At 63.0% G+C, this 22972-nt stretch overlaps 1 protein-coding gene across 16 annotated transcripts in view; it reads right to left on the reverse strand.

Moving 5' to 3' along the window:
* CROCC2 (ciliary rootlet coiled-coil, rootletin family member 2) overlaps positions 1-22972 on the reverse strand; it is a 65167-nt gene that overhangs the window by 10499 nt on the left and 31696 nt on the right. For 2 of the 16 annotated variants that reach the window (XM_037009589.2, XM_073217798.1), the window contains 13 exons: positions 22620-22747; positions 22145-22314; positions 21319-21495; positions 18813-18926; positions 15397-15540; positions 12592-12809; positions 11846-12005; positions 10786-10953; positions 8828-9185; positions 8450-8649; positions 8004-8124; positions 7190-7323; positions 4746-6967 (listed from right to left, as the gene is read on the reverse strand). In XM_037009589.2, the coding sequence (XP_036865484.2) occupies positions 6647-6967; positions 7190-7323; positions 8004-8124; positions 8450-8649; positions 8828-9185; positions 10786-10953; positions 11846-12005; positions 12592-12809; positions 15397-15540; positions 18813-18926; positions 21319-21495; positions 22145-22314; positions 22620-22747 (2413 nt within the window). In that variant the 3' untranslated portion in view covers positions 4746-6646. The other 14 variants (XR_012123368.1, XR_012123367.1, XM_073217802.1 and 11 more) reach the window with 14 other exon arrangements.

The raw sequence follows: 22972 nt of genomic DNA on the forward strand, positions 1-22972 counted from the left end.
GTAGACACAGACCCCAAGAGTCCCCTTCAGACGGGACCAGACGTTGCTGGTGACCTTTGCACCGGGGGCTGAGAGTGTGAGGAAGAGGGGGGAGGAGGCGCGGCCCTTCCCAGAAGGCTGGCCGAGGTGGGGCACAGGGCCTGCAGGGCGGGGGCAGGGTGTGGGCGTGCTTGCTTAGGAAGAGGGCTCCGGGGCACAGCCAGAGGGAAAGCCGGCAGGCGCGGGCACCCTGACGACCCACGCAGGCCCAGCCCTCGGGTTACAGGCTCCCCCTCAGCTGCACACGTGTGGCCCTGGGCGCGCGGGGCCTCCACAGCCCTCCCGACACCGCCTGCAGTGCAGTGTGAACGGGCGGCTTACGGAGTGGGACTCAGGAGCGCACCGTCCGTGGGAGGCTGGCTGAGGGGAGGGGGCTGGCCGTGGGGAGGGGGCTGGCCGTGGGGAGGGGGCTGAGCATTCACACTGTTCTGCGACCGCTTTAGGACTTCCAGAAAGGAGGAGAGGACAGTGATACTGGACCCAAACTGGCCATGTTTCACCCTTCCTTGCAAGTTTGAAAATTACAATTTTCTGTTTGTACACATTTTCTAGTAGAAAGGCAGAGGTTACTTTCAAATATGGCTTGAATATTTCATGGTATTTTAAAGAGGCCTCAAACCACTTATGTGAAGCATTATGCTCCTCTTGTGATGACTCCACTTTTGTGGAATTCAAATTAGCCGTGATAATTGAACAGTGCACTCTTCACAAATATCACCTGGTGTCCCGCTGAGTTATTCCCTATTCTTTGTCGCTGTGGGTCTGAGGCTGCGTAAGATACAGGCTGACCTAGCGCGCGGCACAACCCCAGGCATGGTGAAAGGGCTCAAGTAGCTGCAGGGAAGTGCAGACCCCTGCCTGCCCAGGCCCTCCTGATGACCCATGCTGGGAGCTGGGCACAGAAGGGTTTGGGCTTGGGGCAAGGGTGCAGGGCTCCGCACGGCCTGTGAACTGGGCGCCTGGCCCCAGTTTCCCTATCTGTGGCATGGGTGAGATGCCACCCAGGGCTCTAGTCAGGGCAGAGAAAGGTACAGGGGCTTGAGAATACTGTGGGCACGGGAAGATGCCCCACCTGGATGGGCTGCTGGGTGGTGAGGGTCCTGCAGATGGAGGGTGGGAAGTGCCTCAGCAAGGGGTCAGCTGGTGAGCATCCCCAGGGTGCTCAGTGTGGGCAAGCGCCAGGGTGGCAGTGCACGGGACACCTGGTCCAACCCTCCTGGTGCTGCAGGGCCCTGCGTCCAGGCTCAGGATGCAACCAGCACCGGCAGGTGCTCATAGGAGACCGGAGACCCTCCCTTCACACAGCAGGACTCAGTGGCCCCCATGGGCCCAGGGCCAGATGCTGGTTAGTGATGGTGGGCATCTCTGCCCTCTCCTGCTTGCTCTGTGCCCGTCCTTGTGCCCCCTCTGCTCTGACCACACTAGCATTACAGTTCTACTAATCTTTTCCAAATTTCCTTGGAAAGTCTCTAGCATCTGTTTTCTCTATAAACTTTGCAATCAGCTTGTCCACTTTCCCTCTGAATATTCCACAAACAAACAGACGAAATCAAACCAAGAAAGCAAACCTGCAACCCCAAACCAGGACCACAAACACAGCCCCTTCCAGAAGCCGATCAAAGATCCTATCCCACAGTGATACTGGCTGGAGCGAAAGAGGCACAGACATGTAATTATTCTTTTAAATAACCCTTGAATTAAGAAAAAATAAAGACGGAGGCTCCTAGAAAACTGGTAAAAGTGAAAGGAGCTCATATAAAAAAACACGATTAGGGGAAATGTGGTAATCGTGAAGGCTGTTACTACTGAGAGAGGAAGCCCAACATTGATGCATTGCTATTCAATTTAAAAAATGAGGAAAACTACAACAGCAAAAAAAGATGTCAAGCAGGATAAAAGCTGAAATGAATAATCTAGACAAAAATGAGGGAAGAGATAAAAGTCAATTCTTTGTGAAGGCCAGCAAAACAGCCGGGCGTTGGCAGGCCAAAAACCTCCAATCAAGGACAGAAATGCATGTAACTAAGTATGTAAATGGGCTATAATGACATATGTAAAGTAACACATTACACAAACATGTGTGCAAGTCCTTGGCGATGCACTTAAAACATGTAAGATGGATGGCTTCCAAATGGTGAAAACTGACCCAAGAAGAGATGGAAAACCAACTGGGACCAGCAGTAGAACAGGGCTGGAGTAGCGAATTACGATGTACAGCTGACAGGTTTGAACCGCGTGGGTCTATTCAATGAGGATTTTTTTTCATACATATATTGGAAAACTTTTTGGAGATTTGCAACAGTTTGAAAAAACATTTTCTCTTCTCTAGTTGGCTTTATTGTAAGAATAAAGATGGAAAGCTCACCAGCTCATTTTATGAAGATAAGATAATCTTAACACTCAAGAAATCTGATAAATGTGGCACTTGAAAGGACTAACATGCAGACGTTGCTGACAAAGCGTCCGGAGCCAACTCCAGCTGCACCATGGGCCCTGCCAGCCCAGAAGACCCACCTTGCCTCTAGAGCCCGGACTGAAACTGCTGGGGCCTTGGAGGAGAGCCCTCAGGGGAAGAGGGAAGGATGCCCAGGCTGGCACCGGGGGCCAAGAGTGGGACCCTGGGAGCCCCTCAAGCTGTGGAGGCTGTGACCTGGCTCTGAGCCGAAGGTGACCTCGTGGCCTCTCCCGGTGGGCGAGTGCCAGGTCCTCTGCCCACGCTTCCTGTTGGCTCTGAGGCCCATCCAGCCACTGCAGGACCCCCACGTGCAGTGCTGGGCGTGCGTCCTAATTCTCTGGGCTCAGTTCTGCATTGTTGATCTATTGAATTCCCAGGGTAGCCCTGGAAACGAGGAGAGATTTGCTCTCAAACAAGAATCTTACTGTTTGCATAGCACAGCCTACCATTTAATTAGAAAAATGTGTTTTTAATTAACTTCCTCTTGACGAACACATCGGTTCATGTGAAACTGAGAAAGTTGGCGGCTTGGCGGCCTGCCACAGCCAAGGTGCGGGCAGTGGGTTCCTGCCCCTAGCCGCTGGGGACACTGCTGCCCAGGGGCACTGCTGGGGAAGTGCCTAGGGCCTCCTGCTGAGTGTGCCCCAGTCCTCTTCCCAGGCACCCACCACATGGCCTACACCCAAGGCGGAGGCCCGGGACTCTCAGGGCACCCCCAAGAGGGAGGGCAAATGGGACCAGCAGGAGGACGGGTGACCGCCAGCCTCTAAGGCAAACTGGGTGTAATACCGATAGATTTCAGCACACGCACTTCACTAAGAAACTGAGTAAATTCTTGATCAAGCAGATAAGTCAACATGGGTAGAGATCTGAACAACACCCGGAAGAGCTCTCTGCGTCAGACTTTGGAGACCCACATTCGACACCTCTGGTACCCTGGGGGCCCTGACTCAGAAGGCCTAGGCTAGAGGGGCTGCAGGGAGGTGGAGGGGAGGCCTCCAGGATGGGGGTCCCGGCAGGTAAGGGTTGGGAAGGCCCCAAACCCCTGGCATGCAAGCGGGGGAAGAGGGTGTGAGGACACCACAGCTGGGCCCTGAGAGTGGGACCCTCACCTCCCTGTCCTGGAGACAGAAGAGCTCTGGTGAGTGTTCACTGCTGCCTCCACTGCTACGCCAGAACCCCAAGGCTCCCCGTGGCTCTGCACAGCACCCTGCAGCTCCCCACACCTCCCCACGGCTCCCTTGGACCCTTTTTCTGCCCTTTATTTGCACCTGAACTATGAGGACAGGGACGCCTGGAGTCCCAGATGGGTTCCTCTCACTCTCAGCTTTGAACAAGACCAGACCCCCTTTTTTAAAGTCATGCAAAGGAAAATGTCATGACATAATTTGTAATCCACTGCAGTTCAATAGACAGTCAGTCCAAGGAATCAGATGTGAGGATCACAAATTAAAAAGAGAACAGAGATACTACAAGAAATGCAAATATATATCAGAGAATGTTAACTGACATTCTCAAGAAGATGAGACCAGGGTGGGGAGCCCCCGAGTGAACCATCAAGATAAAAGCACCAGCCCAGGATGGCATTGAGGCAGGGATCAGATCAGACACAGAGGCAGTCGGATCAGCCAAGCAGGAGGGAGACCCCAAATCCTCCTGGACTCGGCAGGGGGACCGTGACACCCATGCAGGTCGGCGAGGAGGGCCAGAGAGCGGTGCTGGGCTGCTGTGGATTCCAGGACAGAAGGTTGGTCGGGCAAGACGGAAGAGAAGAGATGTCTTTGAAGTGCAAAGAACTTGCTGAACTGAAGACAGAGCTGTTCCTGCCCAGGCAGAGGGCTCCCCGGGCACCGGCAGGAGGACAGAGGGAACCGACTCACGGAGGCGTTCCAGCATTTCCGGATTTCAAAGATAAGTTGCTTTCTAGCTTCCACTCTGGAAGGTATCATTCAAATGACCCACAAAACCCTTACACTTCCTGAGCCCATCTGAGACTGAGGTCAGAGGAAAAACAGTAAAAGAAACTAAGGAAAAACAGGCCCCTCCCAGAGAGTGGGGATGTGAGTCATTCACCTGTGTCACCTGCGTGCATGCAGAATTCAGGTGACATGGTGCACGCTGCTGCAGCCAGCTGCGGGAGGCAGAGCTCTGGGATGGCCTGGAACCTGTGGCCCTGATGTCATCCACGATTGTGTTAGATTACGTCGCAGATATAATCAAGGCCACCAATCAGTTGGCTTGCTCTGAGTTAATCAAAGGGGAGATTTTCAGGTGGGCCTAATGAATCCCATAGGCCCTGTAGGCTGGGGCAGAGGGGCAGTTGTGGGCCGTGAGTGTGAGGAGACTCCTGTGGTCTTGGTGACGTCAGAGCTCGCAGGCATGCCCCGGCCGCACGGCAGAAGCCTCCAGAGCACGCCACCCTCAGCCAACAGCCAGGAAATGGGACCCCAGCCCCACAGCCACAGGGACCAGAACCCTGCCGACGCCTGCATGCCCCCGTGGGGATTCCCCCCACCCCAAAGCAACCCCGCGGAGAGACCCCAGCTGGCCACAGGAACTTCTGGCCTGCAGGACTGGGGGACCACAAATGGGTTCACCCTTCACTCCTCGGGGATTGGTGGCCAGCAGTGATGGGAAAACAGTACACCAAATGAGGGCTGCCGAGAGCAGACGGCCCCTGCGTCCACAGACCCTGGGCCGGGGGCTCAGACTCAGGGGCAGGTCCTTCCTGGACCCTGCTGGCCCTCAGGAGAAAGACAGGGGCAGAGCAGGTGTGCAGGAGGCAGAGCAAGGGGCCCCCTTCAGCCCCCGGGACACAGGCGCAGGAGCCCGGAGCCCAGGGCCACAACACTGGCCTCCAGGCTTGCCCCTCAGTGGTCCCAGGGCCCATGAGGAGCCACACAGGGAAAGGGGTGGTGCCAGGAGGCCGACCCCAGAGGGGGAGCAGAGAGCCCCCGTGATGGTGCAGCGCAGGCCACGAGGAGGCGCGAAAGCAGCAGCACAGGGCCAGCCACCACAAGACTAGTGAGGGGAACTCCCCGAGACCCCGAGGTGGGAGTGAGGCCAAGGCCAGGCGGATGGAATGGTGCCTGAGAACGTGAGGAGCAGAAGCGCGGGGCCGTGAGGAGAGGGTGGGTGGTGGCACTGCCTGCGCCGCTGAGGCAGAGTCCAAGAAAAACAGCATCGAACGGGGCACGAGGCCTCCAGGCCTCAATGGGCTGGAGCTGCGGGGGAACCAAATTCCAAACAGCATGTCAAGGAAACCTGTGAATCAAAGACCCTTGGAAATAAAAGGAGGCGGTGCCAAAAAGCTGCTGTGGGAAAATTCAATGCATCACTCTTGGCTTTGGCGACCTCGGGACACAGATCCCGTGTGGACGGCTGGACAACAGATTTGTAAAGGTTGACTTAATAGGTGTATTTCAAAATATGGGACCTGCACACAGAAAACGTTATTGTCAAATGTGCACAGAACAAATACATGTGAACATACGTGTGAAATGGAGCACAGCCCCTCCCCCCTCACGCGGGTTCTCAGGTGCCCACGAGTCCCGTGCTCCTGAGGCCGTGACAGACCCCACTGAGTGTGCCCCCCATACATGTGGCAGGTTTGCCTGACGAATGAGCAGGCTGGTCTTAGCCTCACCGCCTGGGCACTTTGGCACTTGGCAGCCCCAGGTCTGCGGTTCCACGGTCCCCTCAGGAGTCCCCTTCCCAGAGAACCAGGCCCTGCGACCCAGCCTCTGAGGGCCACTGGGCTCCAGGCTCGGCCCTGAAGGGACCCAGCACAGCCAGGCTTGGCACCTGCCCCCCGAGAGCCTCCCCTGGCCCACCTTCCCTGCAGAACCCCACATCCAGAGTTGTGTCCTCACAAGACCCTTGCAGGGGCGTGACCTGTAGCTCGTGGTGCTTGTGGGACTGTGCGTGTCTGTCCCGCCCTCCCTGGGCTCTGCTGCCCCCATTAGCCCCGTGCTTCTAGCCCCTGGTTCCTGACCCCAGGTGTAGCCACCTCCATGGGCCCTTGCCCCTCAGCCGGCACCCTGTTCTCCATGCCTCTGAGGTCCTCAGGAGCTCTCTGCAAAGGCGCAGACCCAGCTGTCTCCCAGCCCCGTCCTGCCAGGGGGCCCTTAGGACAACCCAGGTTGCTTCCACCTATGGCCTGGACAGAGAGGGGCATGGGGCTCCCCATGCGAGCGGTGAGGAGCCATGTGTGCCGGCCCCTCCATGCAGGCCTGCCCCGACCAGGCCCAGCTTCCTCTCCTGAAAACCACAGCCCCTGAGGTCACCTTCACAGCACGAGGCCCGCAAGTGGGGGCCTTCACCAAGTCCATCCTGTGCAAACTCCTTCTGCACCCGAGTGACGCAGGACAGGTAATGGTCCTGCAGTGGCGTTAGTGTGACCTCCCAAGGGCTCCAGGGCCCCTTGCCACTCTGTACCTTCCAGGAGGGCCGATGGGCCTGAGAGGAAGGGGTCTACCCGAGGGTCAAGTCACTCCCTGCCCAGGACTCAGTTTCCCCAATCTGTTAAATAAGGACTGGGGCAGGGAGAGCCCTGATGAGCTCTGCGAGTGCCCTTTGCCCCCCAAGGCTGCCTGAGCTGGCACGCAGGGAGCCAAACGCCGCCTCCTGCAGAAGCCCACCCAGGCCTCCTCCCGCCCTGCCCTGGGGTGCGGGTGTCCCCGTCAGGGTCCCCACCTGCAGCCGCCGCCTGGCCTGGCCTGCTGCCCGTGTGCCCGCCAGCTGCTCCATCTCCAGTCTCTGGAGCGCCGCACTCTGCAGGGCCTGAGCCGCTTGGGCCCTGCTCGCCTTACCCTCCGCCTGACGCCAGCCTGTGGGGAGGCCATGCGCCTATTCCCGAGGGCTGTGGGCGCACGCACGGGGTCACCCCTCCCATTCCACAGGCCGGGAAACTGAGTTTGAGTGACTGGCACCCAGATGGTGGGGGCTGGAGAGGTTCCCCCTGAAAACCCCTGGGCCTGGGAGGAAGGGGTCTATCCGAGGGTCAAGTCACTCCCTGCCTAGGACTCAGTTTCCCCTCTGTCTCTGAAGCTGCAGGGTCGCCAGGGCAGGTCTGGGGTCCCAGTTCCCTCTCGCCTCTCCCCACCACCCTTCTCTCCTACCTTCTTTCCTTCCAACCCTCCCTCAGACTCCACAGGGCCCTGGGCCTGCCTCCTGGGCAGACCTGCCGGAGGGGGCAGGGGACAGTAGTGCCCTGGGTGGCTGGCAGGTTGGGAGGGCCTCTCTGAGGCAGTTCAGGCAGAGCCCTGGTCTGGCTGGGGGAAGGCCTGTGACGTCTGGGGAAGAGGGCCCAGTAGACCCCTGGCAGTGCGAAGGCCCTGAGGTGGGAGCCAGCACCCAAGGGTGCCAGAGGGTCTGGGGCAGTGGGCGGGGCCTTGCCAGGCCTCTGGCCCCACCCCTCACTGAGAACCAGCCTGCGCACCATCCAGCGTGGGGCGCCCCTGGGAGGCGTGCCGGTCGGGGCGAGCGTCTGGGGCAGGGCGGGAGGTACCTTCCTCCACCTGGGCCAGGGCCTTCTGCAGCTGCTGTGCGCGGCTCTGGGCTCGGGCGCACTCGCCCTCGGCCTGGATCAGCCGGCTGCTCAGGCTTGTCACCTGGAAGTGCCAGTTGTCCTGAGCAGAAGGACCACAGTGAGTGAGCAGCCTGGTGGGTAGTGGAGGGCCAGGCCTGGGGGTCGGGTGGGGCAGGAGTGGGCACAGGGATGGAGAATGCCCTGCCCTGGACCCCAGGGGGCGTCACAGCGGGGCCTGATGAAGGGGGTGCCCAGGCCCTGGGGCAGCCGTCAGAGGGACCATGACTTATGGTCTGTCTGAACACTGAGGTGCCAGGTGCCCCGGGGGCCTGCCAGCAGACCCAGGATGGAGACAGACGGACAGCAGGCTGCGTGAGCAGCTCCTCCTATCTCCTGGGCCCCCAGGGCATGTCCGCCCCTCGTACCCGCTCCCGCTGGGCATCCCGCAGCTTCTGCATAAAGTCCCTCAGGGCTTCCCGCACAGCGGCCACGTCCACATCTGGGCTGTGGTCTGCAGGTGCTGGTGAGGGCCGTTGGAGCAGAGAGCTGGTGAGGGCCATTGGAATGGGCCTGGTGGCGGGGCTGTCACTTTGCCACCCAGAGTGACCTTGGACACCATCCAAGGCTGCAGGACAGTGATGGCTGAGAGCACGTGGTGGAGACAGACATGCAGGCACCCTGACCCCTTCCCTCTGCTGTGCCCACCCACAGGGAGCTTGGGGGGTACAGGATCTAGGCCCAGGGAGTGGGGTATCCCAGGTGGGTGGCAGAGCTGGGACAGGAGCCCACCTGAAGCCACTGACCTTTGGTGGGGAAACTGGGCCTCTCAGGGGAGGCTGAGGGGCTCCGCCCCCGGAGGCCCAGGTCTCGGCACAGCGTGGACCATAGCTGGCCCAGCTGGCTCTCTGCAGCCCGCCTGGCGCCCTCGGCCTGGGCCAGCTCCTGCTGCAGGCTGTGGACCTGGAGGCAGGCCCCGTCCAGGCGAGCCTGGAGGCCGTCAGCCACACCGCTGGCCTGATGTAGCCTGCTGGTGGCGCTGTGGAGCTCTGCCCGGAGGCTCTGCTCTGCCTGCCGGCTCTCACACAGGCGCCCCTCCAGGTGTTTCTCCCAGGTTCTGCCTCTGGCCTCCACCTCTGCCAGCTTCCGCTGCAGCCTCAGGACCTGCGGGGACACGGGGGGGGGGGGGTTCCGAGGGAGGTTGCTGTCCCACACCTGCCCTCTGAAAGCACCCCCAGGCCTCTCGGCCTCACCGTTGCATGGAAGGGCCTTGGACCTGCCCCCAGCCCACGTCTGGTGTAGGGAACTGGAGCCCAGCTGGAGAAGGACGCCCGGGACCCCGGAGCCCATCCTGGCAGACAGCAGAGAGCCCCACTCGCAAATGCATGAAAACCCGGCAAGACAGGGCCGTGGCCCCAGGCCGCAAGCCCTGCCCACCCCTGCCAGCCCCTCCTTCCTGCCCCCTCCTGCCAACCCCCTGCTTGCGGCTGCTCACGTCCTGTGGTACAAAGCGGGTCGATGCCATCCTCAGACCAGGGGTGGCTAACCTCAGGGGGCCTGACACCCCGCCATGGGCTTCCTAGGGGGCTGCCCATGGAGAAACCAGGGCTCCAGCCCCTGACAGCCATGCCCCGGCACACAGCATCCGTGCATGAGAGGATGGCAAGGCTTGGAGTGGCCAGCCCCCCTCGCTTGGCCTGGGCCGCCGCTCCCGGGTCACCTCACTCTGGCCGCCTGGCAGCCCCTCTCTCCACGGCTCCTGTGCCAGGCCACATTCCCCTCTCTGCTCTGGTGGCTGTGCCCAGGTCTGGAAGGACTCCCTCCGACCCGCCGCCCTCTCCTGTCGTTCGCAGTGTGGCCGCCCTGTCCCCTGCTTGCAGACCCTGGTTCTGGGCTGATGTCTGCCCCCAGGCCCTGGCACGGGGCCTCCTCTCATGCACGTTTCCCTCAGCTGCTTGTGAGTGAACACGGAAACAAATGGGTGTACTGCCACCCCTGGGAAGTGACAGGCCTGCCAGGAGGCAGCCAGACCCCAGCTGTCAGCTACAGAGCCCCTGCCCACCCGCGAGCTCGCCTCTGCATCGCCTCCCTGGTAGCTGCAGTGTGACGCCCCGTTCATAGGTGGAGGTGAGAGGCCTTGAGGTCACACAGGGCCATGCAGGCCGCAGGAGGTGAGCCCGTGTTTTCTGGGCATGGTGGGTGCTCGATGCAGCACCTGCACACGACACTGTGTCTAACGGGCCCCAAAGCCGGGGAGGCCTTCTCAGTGTCTGCTGGGGTCCGAGGCCACTGGCCCAGCGGCAGACAGAGTGGAGCGGCCAGGCCAGGACAGAAGGCAGGCAGTGTGGGCGCCGTGAGCACTGGTGAGGGGCTGGTGGGGACACGCGTGCAGGCGTTGGGGTGGGAGCAAGCCGGCAGTCCTGAGGACCCTCGAGAATCGGTCGTCTCAGGGCCCCCACTCCTCTGTGGGCTCAGAACCCTGGCTTCACTTGGGTGGGTGCAACCCTGCCCTTTTTTAGAACATGAGGCCCTGTGGGTGCAGGGGCATCATTTCACCTGGGTTAGTTCAGTCAGAGGGCCTCTCCCTGGACCTGACCACACGCAGTCCCATTGGGAAGGGGCGGGCAGGTGGAGCCACGGGGCACCCATGGGTAAGAGCCAGGCCCTGGCCCTGGAACTCAGCAGTCCCCACATCCCTCAGTCCTGAGGCCCTGGCAGCACCGTGGCCTCTGCCTCCCCCGCCAGTGCCCCTTCACCCATCTACCTCCTTCTGGGAGCCCTCGAGGGCAGCCGCCGCCTCGGCCACCTGCCTCCGCAGTTCTAGCACCTCCTGACGGCCCTGCTGCTGCCGGTGGGCATCCTGTGCGTCCCGAGCCTGCAGCAGGACCACCTCCTGGCTCGTCCTCTGGTTCTCGGCCTGCAGTGTCTTCACCTGGGAGTGTGGAGGCGGCTGATGGGGTCACCCGGCCCCTATGCTGGGCCCCTGGACACCCGCCCCACTCACGCCCTGCAGAGGGAGCCTCCCCTGGGGGCTCAGCACCCAAGACACGGCTGAGTGTCCTGGAGCGACGTGGGCGTGGGCACTGATTGTGGGGGTGCGCTCTGGGCTCAGTTTCTGGCTCCCACTCACAGTGACCCTGGTCTGACCACCTAACCTCACTCTGCCTTAGTGTTCTCATCTGGAAAGGAAGGTGCTAGAACCCCCCCTCAAAGGAGGGCCACGAGGGGACCTGTGCAGAATGTCTGGGACGGAGGGCTGACAACCAGTGCCCGTTTCTGCTGCAGGCAGCTCACCAACCAGCTTGTCATCAGGGATTTGGCAGAAATGATTGCAAATGCTTTGACAAGACTCCCTGCTCTGGGTGGGCGTGAGGTTGAACAGATCGGATAGGAGTGCCTGTGACTCACCCGGAGCCCTGAGGCGGCCATGCTGGGGGGAGCCCAGGCCTCTCAGGGACACGCAGGTGCCCCAGCTGACAGCCAGCACCGGCCAGCGGCCTGCAAGCAGAGATGCCTGCCTCCCAGTGGCCGGGTACCTGCCATCATGTCCCCTGCTGAGTGGACTTCCAGGGTGCATGCCCTGTGGGCAGAGCCAAGCTGCCCCTCTGTGCTATTCATGAGCCTCAAAATGGCTGTTTTAAGCCATTAAGTTTGAGTCCTGAAATCTGTGACCCCCGGGGCAGGACCCTTCGGCCAGTGGCTCTGTGTGGGGACAGAATGTGGCAACGGCACAGGCTTCTGAGCTCCGGAGCTGGGCCGGGGGCAGGGCTGGGGGTGAGGCTGCCGGGCAGCTCTGTGGGTCGGGGCTCCAGGACAGGGCCCACCTGTCTGCGGGCCTCCTGGAGCACCCGGCGGGTGTCCGCCCAGGCCTGCTCCGTGTCCCGCAGGCTGGCCCGAAGCTCGCTGGCCTCCTTCTGGGCCGCCACTCGGGCCTCCTCCACGACCAGCACCTTCTGCTCCTTCTCGTCCTTGGACAGCTGAAGGCTGAGCAGAAGGTCACAGGCTGGGCCGGGAGGAACGGGGCGCCTGGCATCTCCCTCGATGCCCTTCCCGGCCACTCCAGTGAGTCGCTCCCCAGTGTCTTGACTGCACTGTACCCCCGAGTCCAGCCTCCCCGGGGCTGGCTGGCACCTCTGGGGCACAGTGGGTCTGAGGGCCCCATGGGGCTGCCCCTCTCCCCATTTTGAGCCCCTCACCTACTGCTGCCCTCCCTCCAGCCACCCTCCGACACCCACTGTCCAGTGCCAGCCTGCAAGGGCTGCAGCCCTGGATTTGCGGTCCCTCCCATGGGTTCCTCTGCTCCCAAGCCTTGGCCGCCTCCTGCTGGCCACTTGGCCCCTGTCCTCCTTCTAGGCAGGAACCCCTGGAGGAGAGGATCGGCTCCTAATGGGCCAGCACTGCTGACCCCTTGGCTGGGCAGCTGACATCATGAGTCTGCTTGACATACCCACCATCATCTGGCCCCGCTCAACAGGACATTGACACCCACCCACTCTGCCCCCGCTGAGGCCTGGGTGAGCTGTGGGGCCGGGAGGTGCCTTCACAGCCACTCTGCGGGCAGCCTCCATACCTGGCCTTCTCTCGCTCTGCCCTGTGGATGGCGGCCCGCAGCTCGGTGTTGGAACGCTGCAGCACGTCCTTCTCCTGGGCCTCGTCAGCCAGTGCCCGGCGGGCCTCCAGGACCTCCCTGTGCAGCCCCTCACGGCTCTCCTCGCTGCCCTGAAGCTCCCGGCGCAGCACGGCCAGCCCTTCCTGGGCCTCGGCCAGCCGTGTCCGCAGCCTCTCGGCCTGGGGGAGGAGCATGTGGCTCTAGGGGCCAGCTGGGGCCATGGGCTGGGGCCATACGGGGGTCAGGAGCTGTGGGTCAGGGCGGGCCGAGGCTGCTGCTCGAGGGATGGTCACAGGCACCGTGCGGCCTCTGGCTCTGGTCTGTCAGGGCTGCTGTCCCCCTAGCCCTGGGTCCCCCAAGTGCTTGGAGGAGAGGCAGACAACCTGGCTGTGCCCACCCATGGTCCCCTGGAGCAGGGCAGCTCAGCAGGGCCGGTCCCAGAGCCCAGGCAGGCAGCACCCTGACCCCTCCTCACCTGGTCCTGCCCTGTGCTCCCTCCCAGGACCCGGGGATGCTGACCACTAGTGGGCAGGCCTGTGAGGCCCATGTGTCTGCACCACCCTGACCCTGGCCTAGCTGCCTTTGCTGGCGGTCCTCCCCGCCTGCTGCCCCCTGTGACCATGCTCCTTCAACAGTGGCATGGCGCCCACCCAGTCTGGGCAACAGCACCAGCTGTGAGGACCCTGAGCCCTGCCAGGCCACAGGCACGCCCACCCCCACAGGCCTCGCTTCCCCAGCCACGTGGAGGGCATGGGGTGGCTCTGGACAGCAGTGCTCCTGGAATGCTCGGGCAGCCCCGGGCCTGCTTGGGCCAGGTGTCCACCTGCCTGGGTGTGGCTCTGCCCTGTCACATGAGCACTCGGTCAAGCGCTCCACAGAAGCGTGGGCCTCCTAGACCTGAGGGGCAGGGGCAGCGGATGCCCAAGGCGGGAAGGCCCTGGAGCCAGTGGGTGTCTTGTGACTACTGGACTCTGGCCCTGGCAGCTTGGCACCTCTGGGAGCTGACCAAGTGAGGAGAGGCCACAGGGGTGTCCTCCAGCCCTGCCCCTGCCAGGCCCGCTCTAGGCCCAGAGGGGACGCCAGGGCCCTGCTTCCCAGAGGCCTCCAGGCACGGCCTGCCAACTTTGGTTCTGGGAAGCAGAGCTGGACGAGGCCTGGAGCATAGGTGGGGGTCAGGGGTCGTACGCATCCCGGGACACAAGGGTCTCAAGGCCCTCAGAGGGAGGGTCTGGAGGAGAGTGCAGGCCTGGGGAAGGGGCAGCCCACCCCTCAGCACCAGGCACCCCGGAGAAGGTCTCTGAGGAGCAAGCCGAGGAAGCCGCAAAAGTGAGCGGCGCCGCGGCGCTGGTCCGCCAAGAGCAAACCTCCCTTCACTGGCTGTTTCCATGGGACACTGTCCAGGCCCCTGGCCGGCCTGGCTCCCGCAGCGGCCGGCTGTTATTGTTGTTCTGTTTTGGGGAAGGGCCCGAGCCCCCCTCCGCTGCCTCCCGCCCCCCACACGTGGGAGCCGCGACCGAGCAGAGCATTTTCCGCTGAGCTCAGCAGAAATCCGCCCAGAAGGTCAAGGACCAGCGAGAGGGCCTTCCCGTCGTGGAAGAGTGTCTTCCCAGGGCCAGGGGACAAGGACAAGCAAAACAATCGGGGGGCCCCTCCCCGCACCCCACCCGCCCCTCTGCCTCCTGAGAACAACCATCCCTTTTACAGGAATTTTACAGCCAAATCGCTTAATGTGATTATAATAATGATTTCTTTACTAGAAATTGTATAAACAGCCTCTTTTGAAATCCCCTGCAGGAGGTGACCGGGGGCTCTAAGGGAGGGGACAGCAGGAGGGAAGGTAGGGGCAGGGCCGCGGATGGCCGTGCAGGTGTGCGTGTGCATGTGTGTGCGTGAGTGTGCGGTTCAGTGTGCATGGTGTGAGTACATGTGGAGTTGCATGCGCTGCTTGCTGCACATGTGTGCACTTCGCGGTGTCCCTGTGTGTTTGCACACGCAAGTTGTGCCCATGTGTGTGTGCATGTGCACGTGCTGGCACTGTGTGCACGTGTGTTCCTGGGGGGTAGGGTGTGCATATGTGTGAGCAGTGTGGGGGTGTGTGCGTGCACACGTGTGGACCTCAGGCAGGTCTGCAAGAGGCTGGACAGCCCTCTAGTTTACAGGCTGTGAGAAGTCATGGTTTCCATGGTGACTCCGGGCCAGCCTGGCGCCTGGGAGGTTCTGCGCGGCTCCCCTAGCTGTTCTTTCTGCCCCCCTCCATTTTGGGGGCCCTCTCCTTTCGGGGCTCCTCTCTGGGAACTGGGACTCCTCACCCCGCCTGACACAGATGCCCCCCTTCTCCCTGGCTCCTGCCTGTGCTGCCCCCGGCTTCCAGGCCTCTCTTTGCTCCCCCGTGTGGCCACCCGCTGGCCTGGCTCTGAGATCCGTTGAAAGGAGCCCTTTCTCAGGGGCCAGAGCAAACAGCCTGTTGTGTCCAGTCTCACTCTGCCTCGGTCTGCGCCTGGGTGCTGGGAGGCCACCCCTCGCCCGGGGAGGGCACGAGGCCGCCTCGGCCCCTTGGCACCCCCGGCCCAGCCTGGGCTCCTGCTCACCCTCCGGCCCAAACCCCTGGCCCCGTGCTCCCCTCTCCCAGGTCCCTAGGTCCTGTCAGGTCCACCTCAGAAACGGCTCCCCTTCTGCCCACCTGTGGAGCTCCAGGCTGCCCAGCTGGGGCACTTCCATCTAAGACTGTCCCCCACGTGCCTCCTGGCACCGCGGCGCCAGCCTCACCTCTCTCCCCACGTTGCTGCGCTCTGCCGCCATCTCCCGGAGACTCTGGCTCCAGGCCGCAGCCTCTCCCTGATGGGCGGAGATGGCGTCCTCAAACTGGGCCTGCAGGGCCTGCAGCTCGGCAGTCGTGGCACTGACGGTTTCCTGGGGGGAGCGGCCACACTGTCAAGGGTCAGTGGATGTTCTGCTTGGGCCCATGGGGGCAGCCACACCCGTCCTGGGGCCACACAGGTGGCCTCTTCAGGCTGCACAGGTGGGTGGGGGCCGGCACTGGGCCGGGGGCCCCAGGTGAGGGCCTTTATGCAGACAGATCTTGTGCCAGTGTCACTGATGCTGGGTCACAAGGGTTCAAGGTGGGGACAGGTGGGGACGGAGGCCCCAGAGAAGCACTCCCCATGGGGAGGGGCTGGCCCTGGGCCCTGCCCCCATGCATTCCCTTGCCAGGGAAGGGTGGGCAGCAGGGGCCCAGTCTGGGACCCACGTACCAACTCCTTTCCTTCCTGAAACATTGCTGTTGGGCCAAGCGTGGCCATTTGCAAAGGATATGAGGTCCTGCCCTCCCAAACGCCATAGACCAGGAGCTGCATGGGATTCTGTGCCCGGGGGCTCAGGGCTACGGCTCTGCCCTCACCCGGAGGAGCCCCTAGGCCCCACAGTCCCCAATGGCTGGGGCGTCAGCTGCGGTCAGTGCCTCTGGCCCCCTCTCTGGGGCCCCACCCATTGGCATAGGGTGAGCAAGGCTGGACCCCACCTCAGGAGATGGGGTGGTGGCCAGGGAAGGGAAGGGCCACTCCCCCAGTCCAGGTGACCGTAGGAGCCGCCCCCCTATCATCCAGACCCTTGGCTTCCTGAGCTTTCAACAGGAGGCATTCAGGGACACCCACAATCCCGGCCTGCTCTAAATGTGTGAGTACCCACAGACATGTCTGGGAGGGGGCCAAGGGCTCTGCCAACCCCCCTTGGGCGGGGGCCATGCCTGCAAGGGCCACGCTCAGGTGGCTTGGACATCCCTTCAGGACTCGGCACAGTGCCCGACACCCTGCTCTCCAGAGCCACCCACAGGTGCTTGGAGGAGAGGGGGCCCTGGGCCCCAGGCTGGACAGCAGGGTGCTGGAAGTGCCTCCCTGTCCACGAACATGAGCCCTAGGCCCTTGCCGAGACCCTCCCCCTCCCATGCCATGGCCTCAGAGTGGTCCTGGCCCCCAGGACCAGCTCCTTAGCCAGGTGAGCACACAGAGCTGGCTTTGTGCCCCAGGCAGGCGGCACCCCATCTCCTCTGCCTCCGGCCTTCGTCTCCCCAGTCGGCTCCTGCTGCCTCACTCCTACCCCAGGGGCTCTGCAGGCCACTGCCCACGGGCACGGCTGGGCTGGGGGCTTCCTCCCTCTGAGTTCCCCGAGCCTGACAAGGGAGCCTGGTGGTGCCCTCTCTGTCCCCGAGCCCTGCCGTCCCTCTCCACTAACAGGCACCACCTAGGGTGGCCCCAGCGCTGCTATGGAAGTGTCAGCACGGCCAGGCCAGGAGGCCCCTGTGCGGGCCATGGGTGACTGGGCAGAGGTCAGGAGCCCTCCGTCCTGCAGGGGCTTGCTCTTACGTCATCCCCCAAACGGTGCTTCTTGGCTGGCATTTCTCCCCTTCCCACCACAGCTCAGAGGGTTTTAATTTCCATTTTCCAAACCAAGTGGCAAGAGAGGCCTTGATGGCTGGCAGGCCACCCCTGTCTGGGCAGGGAAGGGTCCCCAGGAGGCCCCTCCGTGAGCTGGGCCTCGGCTCCCAGGCCTCAGGAGCTTTCTTGTTCCCTTGTGGCACGCGGGGCCCATGGAGCAGCTCAGAAGGGGTCAAAGGAAGGGGGGGCCTCCTCCAGCCTGTGACCCTGGAGGGTCCATCAGGTCTCAGGGGCAGGGCACACCTCCAGGGACAGAGGCTCTTGGGCAAGACTCCCCGGGATCCAGGAGCAACTCCCTGTTCCGCTCAGAGAGCCGGGTCCAGGTCACCCCGTGGGGCGGGGTGGTGGGGGTGCCATGGAGAAACGCCTGGCAGCCAACTCCTAATTGCAACTCCCTTTTCCACTGCTTGATGCCCTGTGGGCCTCTCTGCCCATCTCCCGCCTCCCGCTGCCTGGCTGGTCAGTCAACTGTGAGGCTGCTCCAGGCCCTGATGTCCTCCCCCCACCCAGCCAGGAGACTTCCCGCTGCCCTGGTGAGTGGCCGCTGCTCACCGGAGGTTCTGGGCCTGGAGCCCTAGTCTGTGTTCTGTGCACTGACTCACTGAGAGTGCCCTCAGTACCAGGGCCCTCGGGCTGGGGACACACCCAGGACCAGGGCGAGGAGGGTGTCCTGGACTGAAAGGGAAGGAGTGGCACTGGGCAGCCAGAGGCCAGAGGCAGAGGAGGTGGGGTGCCAGCCAGCAGAGCCACGCATGGGGCAGAGGGGAGTGGAGGGCAGGGTCCCACCTAACCTGACCATACCCGCCCGCTGCAGGGTGGGGGCTGTGTCCTGGGGGCCATCCACGTGCCTGAGGCACCTGTCTGCTCAGGCCACCCCCAGGGCAGCAGTCCGGACCCCAGCTGCACGCAGCTGCTCCTCACTAGGCCCCGCTGCATCGCCCCCCTCCTCCTGTGAGCTGGCCCTTTTCTCTGCATCACTCATGCGGGGCTTGGCAGCACCTCCCAAACGGGCTGAGGCCGCCCTGCCAGCAACAGCAGGGGGACCGATCCCGCTGGTGGTGAGGGAGCACAGGTCCCAGAGTCTCTGCCCCACCTCCCCAGGGTCCGAGGTACTGCTGCCTGACTTGTCCCCTGGGCGTGGGCTCCTGAGGAGTCTGGGCCCTGAGTGGCCCCTGCTGGCTGCCCTCAGCAGCCCCATGCAGAGTGGGCATCTGTCCACTGGCCCAGGGTGGGCAGCCGCCTGCTGGCAGCCCCTCAGTGGGTGCCTCCCTCCTGGCCTTGCCTCAGATTCTGCATGGAGTCCTTTTGGTGAGGCCGCGATGCTGACCCCCCTGGGGCTGCTCCCCTGGAGGTAACTCGTGCACATTTCCCGCAGCTATGCGTACAGAGCAGCTCGAGGGCACCAACACGCAAGGCTCGGGGGACCCAGGCCCGGTGCTGGCCCCTGCTGCTGCCCCACGTGTGGCCAGGGCGCCTCTCCGGCCACTGCCTAGTCCACAGGTGAGGGGGAACTGGGCCTGGTGGAACCGTGGTGCCTGCGGCTTGCTGCCAGGGGCAGGGACTGGCTCCCTCAGCAGTTCACGCAGCCTTTTCTTCCCATGGAGACAGTGCACCCCCACCCCCAAGCACGAGACCCTGGGGATGGCCGGGGAAACTGCCGAAGGGGGACGTGTCCCTCGGACCAGGAGGAAGGGTGCAGCTGGGGGTTGGCGGCGTTGGCCGGGAAGCATGCAGTGGGCCCGGGGGGCTCACCTGGGCTTGCTCACGCTGCCTCTGGGCCTCTTGCCGCACGCGATCCACCTCCCTCGCGGCCTCAGAGAGCTTGCCCCTCAGCAGGCTCCTCTCTGCTTCTCTCAGAGACAGGGCCTGGTGAGACAGGGTGGGGGTGCTGAGAGGGGACAGGGGTCTCTCTAGGGAGACGCTGCAGTGAAACGCTGGCTGTAAAGCCCCTGCCGGTGCCCTGGGTTCCTGGCTCTGCTCTTGGAGGGGCAGCGCCTGGGAGGCACCCCGAGTCCAGCCTTGGGCCTTCCCCTCCCCATCCTGCACCTGTCCAAGATGTGTTCTTTCCAAGCTGGCTTCACACACCACCTCCGCTGAGCCCCCCGAACACGCCAGACAATGTTTCCGCAGAGCACAGGGCAGGGACCACCAACGGTCCTTAACCTCTGCAAACACTCACGCCACCTCAGGTGAGGGCGCAGGTGCGTCCAGAGACGCTGCACTTTGCGCATCAGCCCCGAGGGGGGGGCACGTGGAGCAAATGCTGCTCCATCGCACTGGCCGTGGAAGGCAGAAGGCGTTCGCAATGCCTGTCAGAGTCACAAGTGTGTGCTCCCTCGAGGCCCAGGCCCACTGGGGAAGGCAGGCCTGGAGACCTGTGCGCCAGGTGAGAGGACCTGTGGTCAGGGCCACGGTCAGGGCCATTGAGCACTGTTTGCAATGGTAAAAAACTGGAAAGAACCCACATATCCAGTGTCGGGAGGCCGACAGCACAGATGCTGACCCGTGTCCCCAACCGGACATTTTGCAGCTGAGATGAAGAGTGTTCAAGCCCTGAACACACAGGTGTGGACCTACTTCCAGGGTATGCTGGTCCTGAGGAAAGAAAGGCCTAGAACATTGCATGGTCTTCTCACCGTTCTTGTGTAAAGGTAGGGGCAACAATATCTATTCCTCTTTGCTCCTCTAGGTACAGTGATCTCTGCGAGGATGATACAGAATAAAGAATTTGGTTTTTGTCCTGGGTCCCGGGGGCAGCCTCCGGATCCTTGGGATTTCCCAGGTGGGGAGTGTCTTTGTTGTTCCTGGGCCCCTGGGACCACACCTCAGTCGATGCCAGTGAGGGAACTCCCGGCGCCCCGTCCAGTTCCAGGGCTGGGAGCTGGCCATGCGAGAGCTCGAGCACGTGGTCAGAGCTCCTGGACCGCCGACCCCCAGCCTCCGGAGGGGCGGAGCCTCGGCCCCACATGGCCAGGGATGCCCGCACTCACGCCCAGGGGGGGAAAGCCCCATGAAACCCGGAGGCTCCCGGGGGCAAGCACACGCAGACGGGCAGGGGGTAACATGCCCCGACGGCACGGGGAGGAACTCCGTCCCAGGGTCTCTCCATCCAGCTGGCCCTCGTCTGTGTCCTTTGTAACAGAACCGTGATCACAAGCATAGCGCTTCTCGAGGTCTGTGGGTCACGCTGGCGAGCGGCTGCACCTGACGTGCTCTGCACAGGGCTCCTTGGGGCCCCCGGGCGCCCTGCAGATGCCCTTCGCCGGTGCCCACAACCTCCTGCTCCTCCCTAAGGCCTCCGAACGCCGCCGCGGAGGCAGAGCCTTTGTTCCCTCCCGGGAAGCAGAGTCCTGGAGTGGCCGAGAGCGCGGCCCCCTGCCCAGCAGGTGCGCGTTGCCGTCCCGGGTAAGGCGTTCCACGTGCAGGCATTCGCCCTGTCACCAGCACAGTGGGGCCGGTGAGGGCGTGTACCTCGGGGCGGTGAGAATCCGGGCGCACAGCGCTGACAGTGACTTGGCCGTTCCCACTACTGCAGGTCCCCCCTTGCGACTTGTCATTTGCACCGACATGGAGCGTCCCATCACACGGCGTAAAGGGATGCGTTTCCTTGTCTGTCCCGTTCGCTCCACAGGGGGCGCTTCAGGCCGGCACGGAAGCGCCTGGGCTCAGAGCGGGTTTGATGCGCCCAGGTCCGCGTCCCCACACCCGTGGGAGGGGGACGGCCAGGCGGTGGCTGATAGCTGTGTGTGCTGGGAGACATTCGCTGACGACTGGCTGGCTGGGCAGCTGGACGCCTGGGTGGGTGTCTGGTACGGATGGACGGCGGAGTGTGTGGGTAGAGGGAAGGGTGTTTGGTCAAGAGATAGATGGTCAAGGGGGTGGTTAGACAGCTGTGCAGATGGGTAGTTGGATGCATGTTTAAGCAAGTTCATGGGAAGATGTGTGTTGCGTGTGAGAGGACAGGGAGGTATGTAGACAGAGGGCTGTGCGTGTGGGTGGGCAGCTGGGTGTGCGGATAGAAGGATGACTGTTCAGGTGAACAGATGGATGATGGACGACTGGACGGAGTGGCGGTCAAGTGCATGGAGGGCGGGAGGGGTGGGTGGGTGGTTGGACTGGTGGATGAGTCGGGGGGGGGGCGGTGTCTGTCTGCCAGGGCTGCTGTGAAGACCAAAGGTACAACCGCAGCGGCCCAGAAAGGCCGCCCCCCCAGGCGGGGCGGGGGCGAGGACCCTGGCCACCTCATAGTCCCTGTCACCTGCTGCGTCTCATGTTCCAGTGGGAGGAGACGCTCACCACGCTCTTGCCTCCAGCTCTGAACCTCCGCCCTCAAGGCCTCCCTCCTGGCAGCCCTCCTCACCGCCAGCTCCTTCTCCCGGTCCAGCCGACGTGCCGCGGTCTCCTTCTCCTTCGTCAGAGACAGATTCAGTGTCTCCTGGGCCGGGGCATAGGGACGGGTAAAGAAGACGTCACAGGTCAGGACACATGAGAACAGCTGGTGCTTGTGGTCTGGGCGCCCTGGCTCACAGGACAGCAGGGCAGGACAGGTCTCTGGGCGATGTCCGCTCCAGCCGGACGCACACCCTCATTCTACACACGGTGGCATGGGTGGCACGGGAGAAGGGCTGCAGAGGGCTCGCTGGGCCTGAGCATGTGCCACCCCACTTTTACCTAAATTTGGGAGCCTGTCCTTAGCTTCCACGGGCACCAACCACCGCTGCATGCAAGACGTGGAAGGACACGTGACGGCCTGCCAGAGCCTCTGCCCAGTGGGATGGCTCAGGGGGGTAACATGCTCTCCAGCTATGAGCCCTCCGGCTGCAGCCAGGCCCGTCAACCCCCAGGTCCGGCTTCTTCTCTGAGGGATCCTCCCCCAAGCCCTGCACACGTGCGCCAGGCCACAGGGCCCGGGGTTGCCCCCTCGAGCTCCGAGAGGCCGCCTCCGGCTCAGCCTCAGGGCGGCTGGAATACCTCCACCTCCTGGCTGGTGTCCGTGGCCCCTTGCCCAGGCGTTTGCAGTTCTTTAGGACATTGGGGCTCCCGGGAAGTGACCCGACAGCTTGGGTGGCCCCAGGGAAGCAGACCTTCTCCCTCTGGAGCCGTGCCAGGTCCTCACGGTGGGCCAGCGCCTGGCTCTCCAGGGCCAGCTGCATGTCCCGCTCCTGCTGAACTGCTCGCCGCCGCAGCTGCCCCACATCCCACTGCAGCTTGGCCTCCTGGGCCTCCCAGGCACCTCTCAGCTGCTCCATCTCCACTGTGAAGCAACAGGGGCATCAGGGACGGGCCACAGGGCTGCCCTGCCATGGCATCCCCCTTGGGCCTTGCCAGTTCCCTCCAGAGTGGTGGCCCTGAAAGGAGGCCACCTGGGCCAGTGCTGGAAGCAGGCCGGGCAGTGCCCACCCCTCACAGATAACAGTGGCACCACCCTCTGGACCACATGAGCTCCAGGCCCGTGTCTGTGCCCCTTCAGAGACCACAGAGTGAGGGCAGCACATCCGGGACAGAGCCCCTTTGCAGGGGTCTTCTGGGGCCCCTGTGGGGAGCCTGCCCAGGGAGCACCTTGCAGGGCCTGCCGAGCGAGCCGGGCACTCTGGGCCTCTCCCTGCAGCTGCTCCTGCTGTGCCTGCAGCTGCTCCGCCAGCTGCCGGGCCTCGAAGAGGCTGCTCTGCAGAGCGTCCCTCGCAGCCCTGCAGAGAATCGTCCAGCAGAAGGGCCATCAGCCAGGCAACCCTGCCGATGAGGGACGGCCCAGAGCCTCTGCTGGGTGACAGAACAGCGCCCACCAGGGCCCAGCTAGTGAATCAGAAGGTAAACACATGGCGTCTCGTTGGTTTAAATCTCCAAAGACAAATTGGACCTGTTTTCAAGTGGATTAAAAAGCTAAAGGCAGAAACAAATCAAAGCAAACAACT

The sequence above is a fragment of the Manis javanica genome, chromosome 12 (genome assembly GCF_040802235.1).
Source record: "Manis javanica isolate MJ-LG chromosome 12, MJ_LKY, whole genome shotgun sequence".
NCBI lineage: Eukaryota > Metazoa > Chordata > Mammalia > Pholidota > Manidae > Manis > Manis javanica.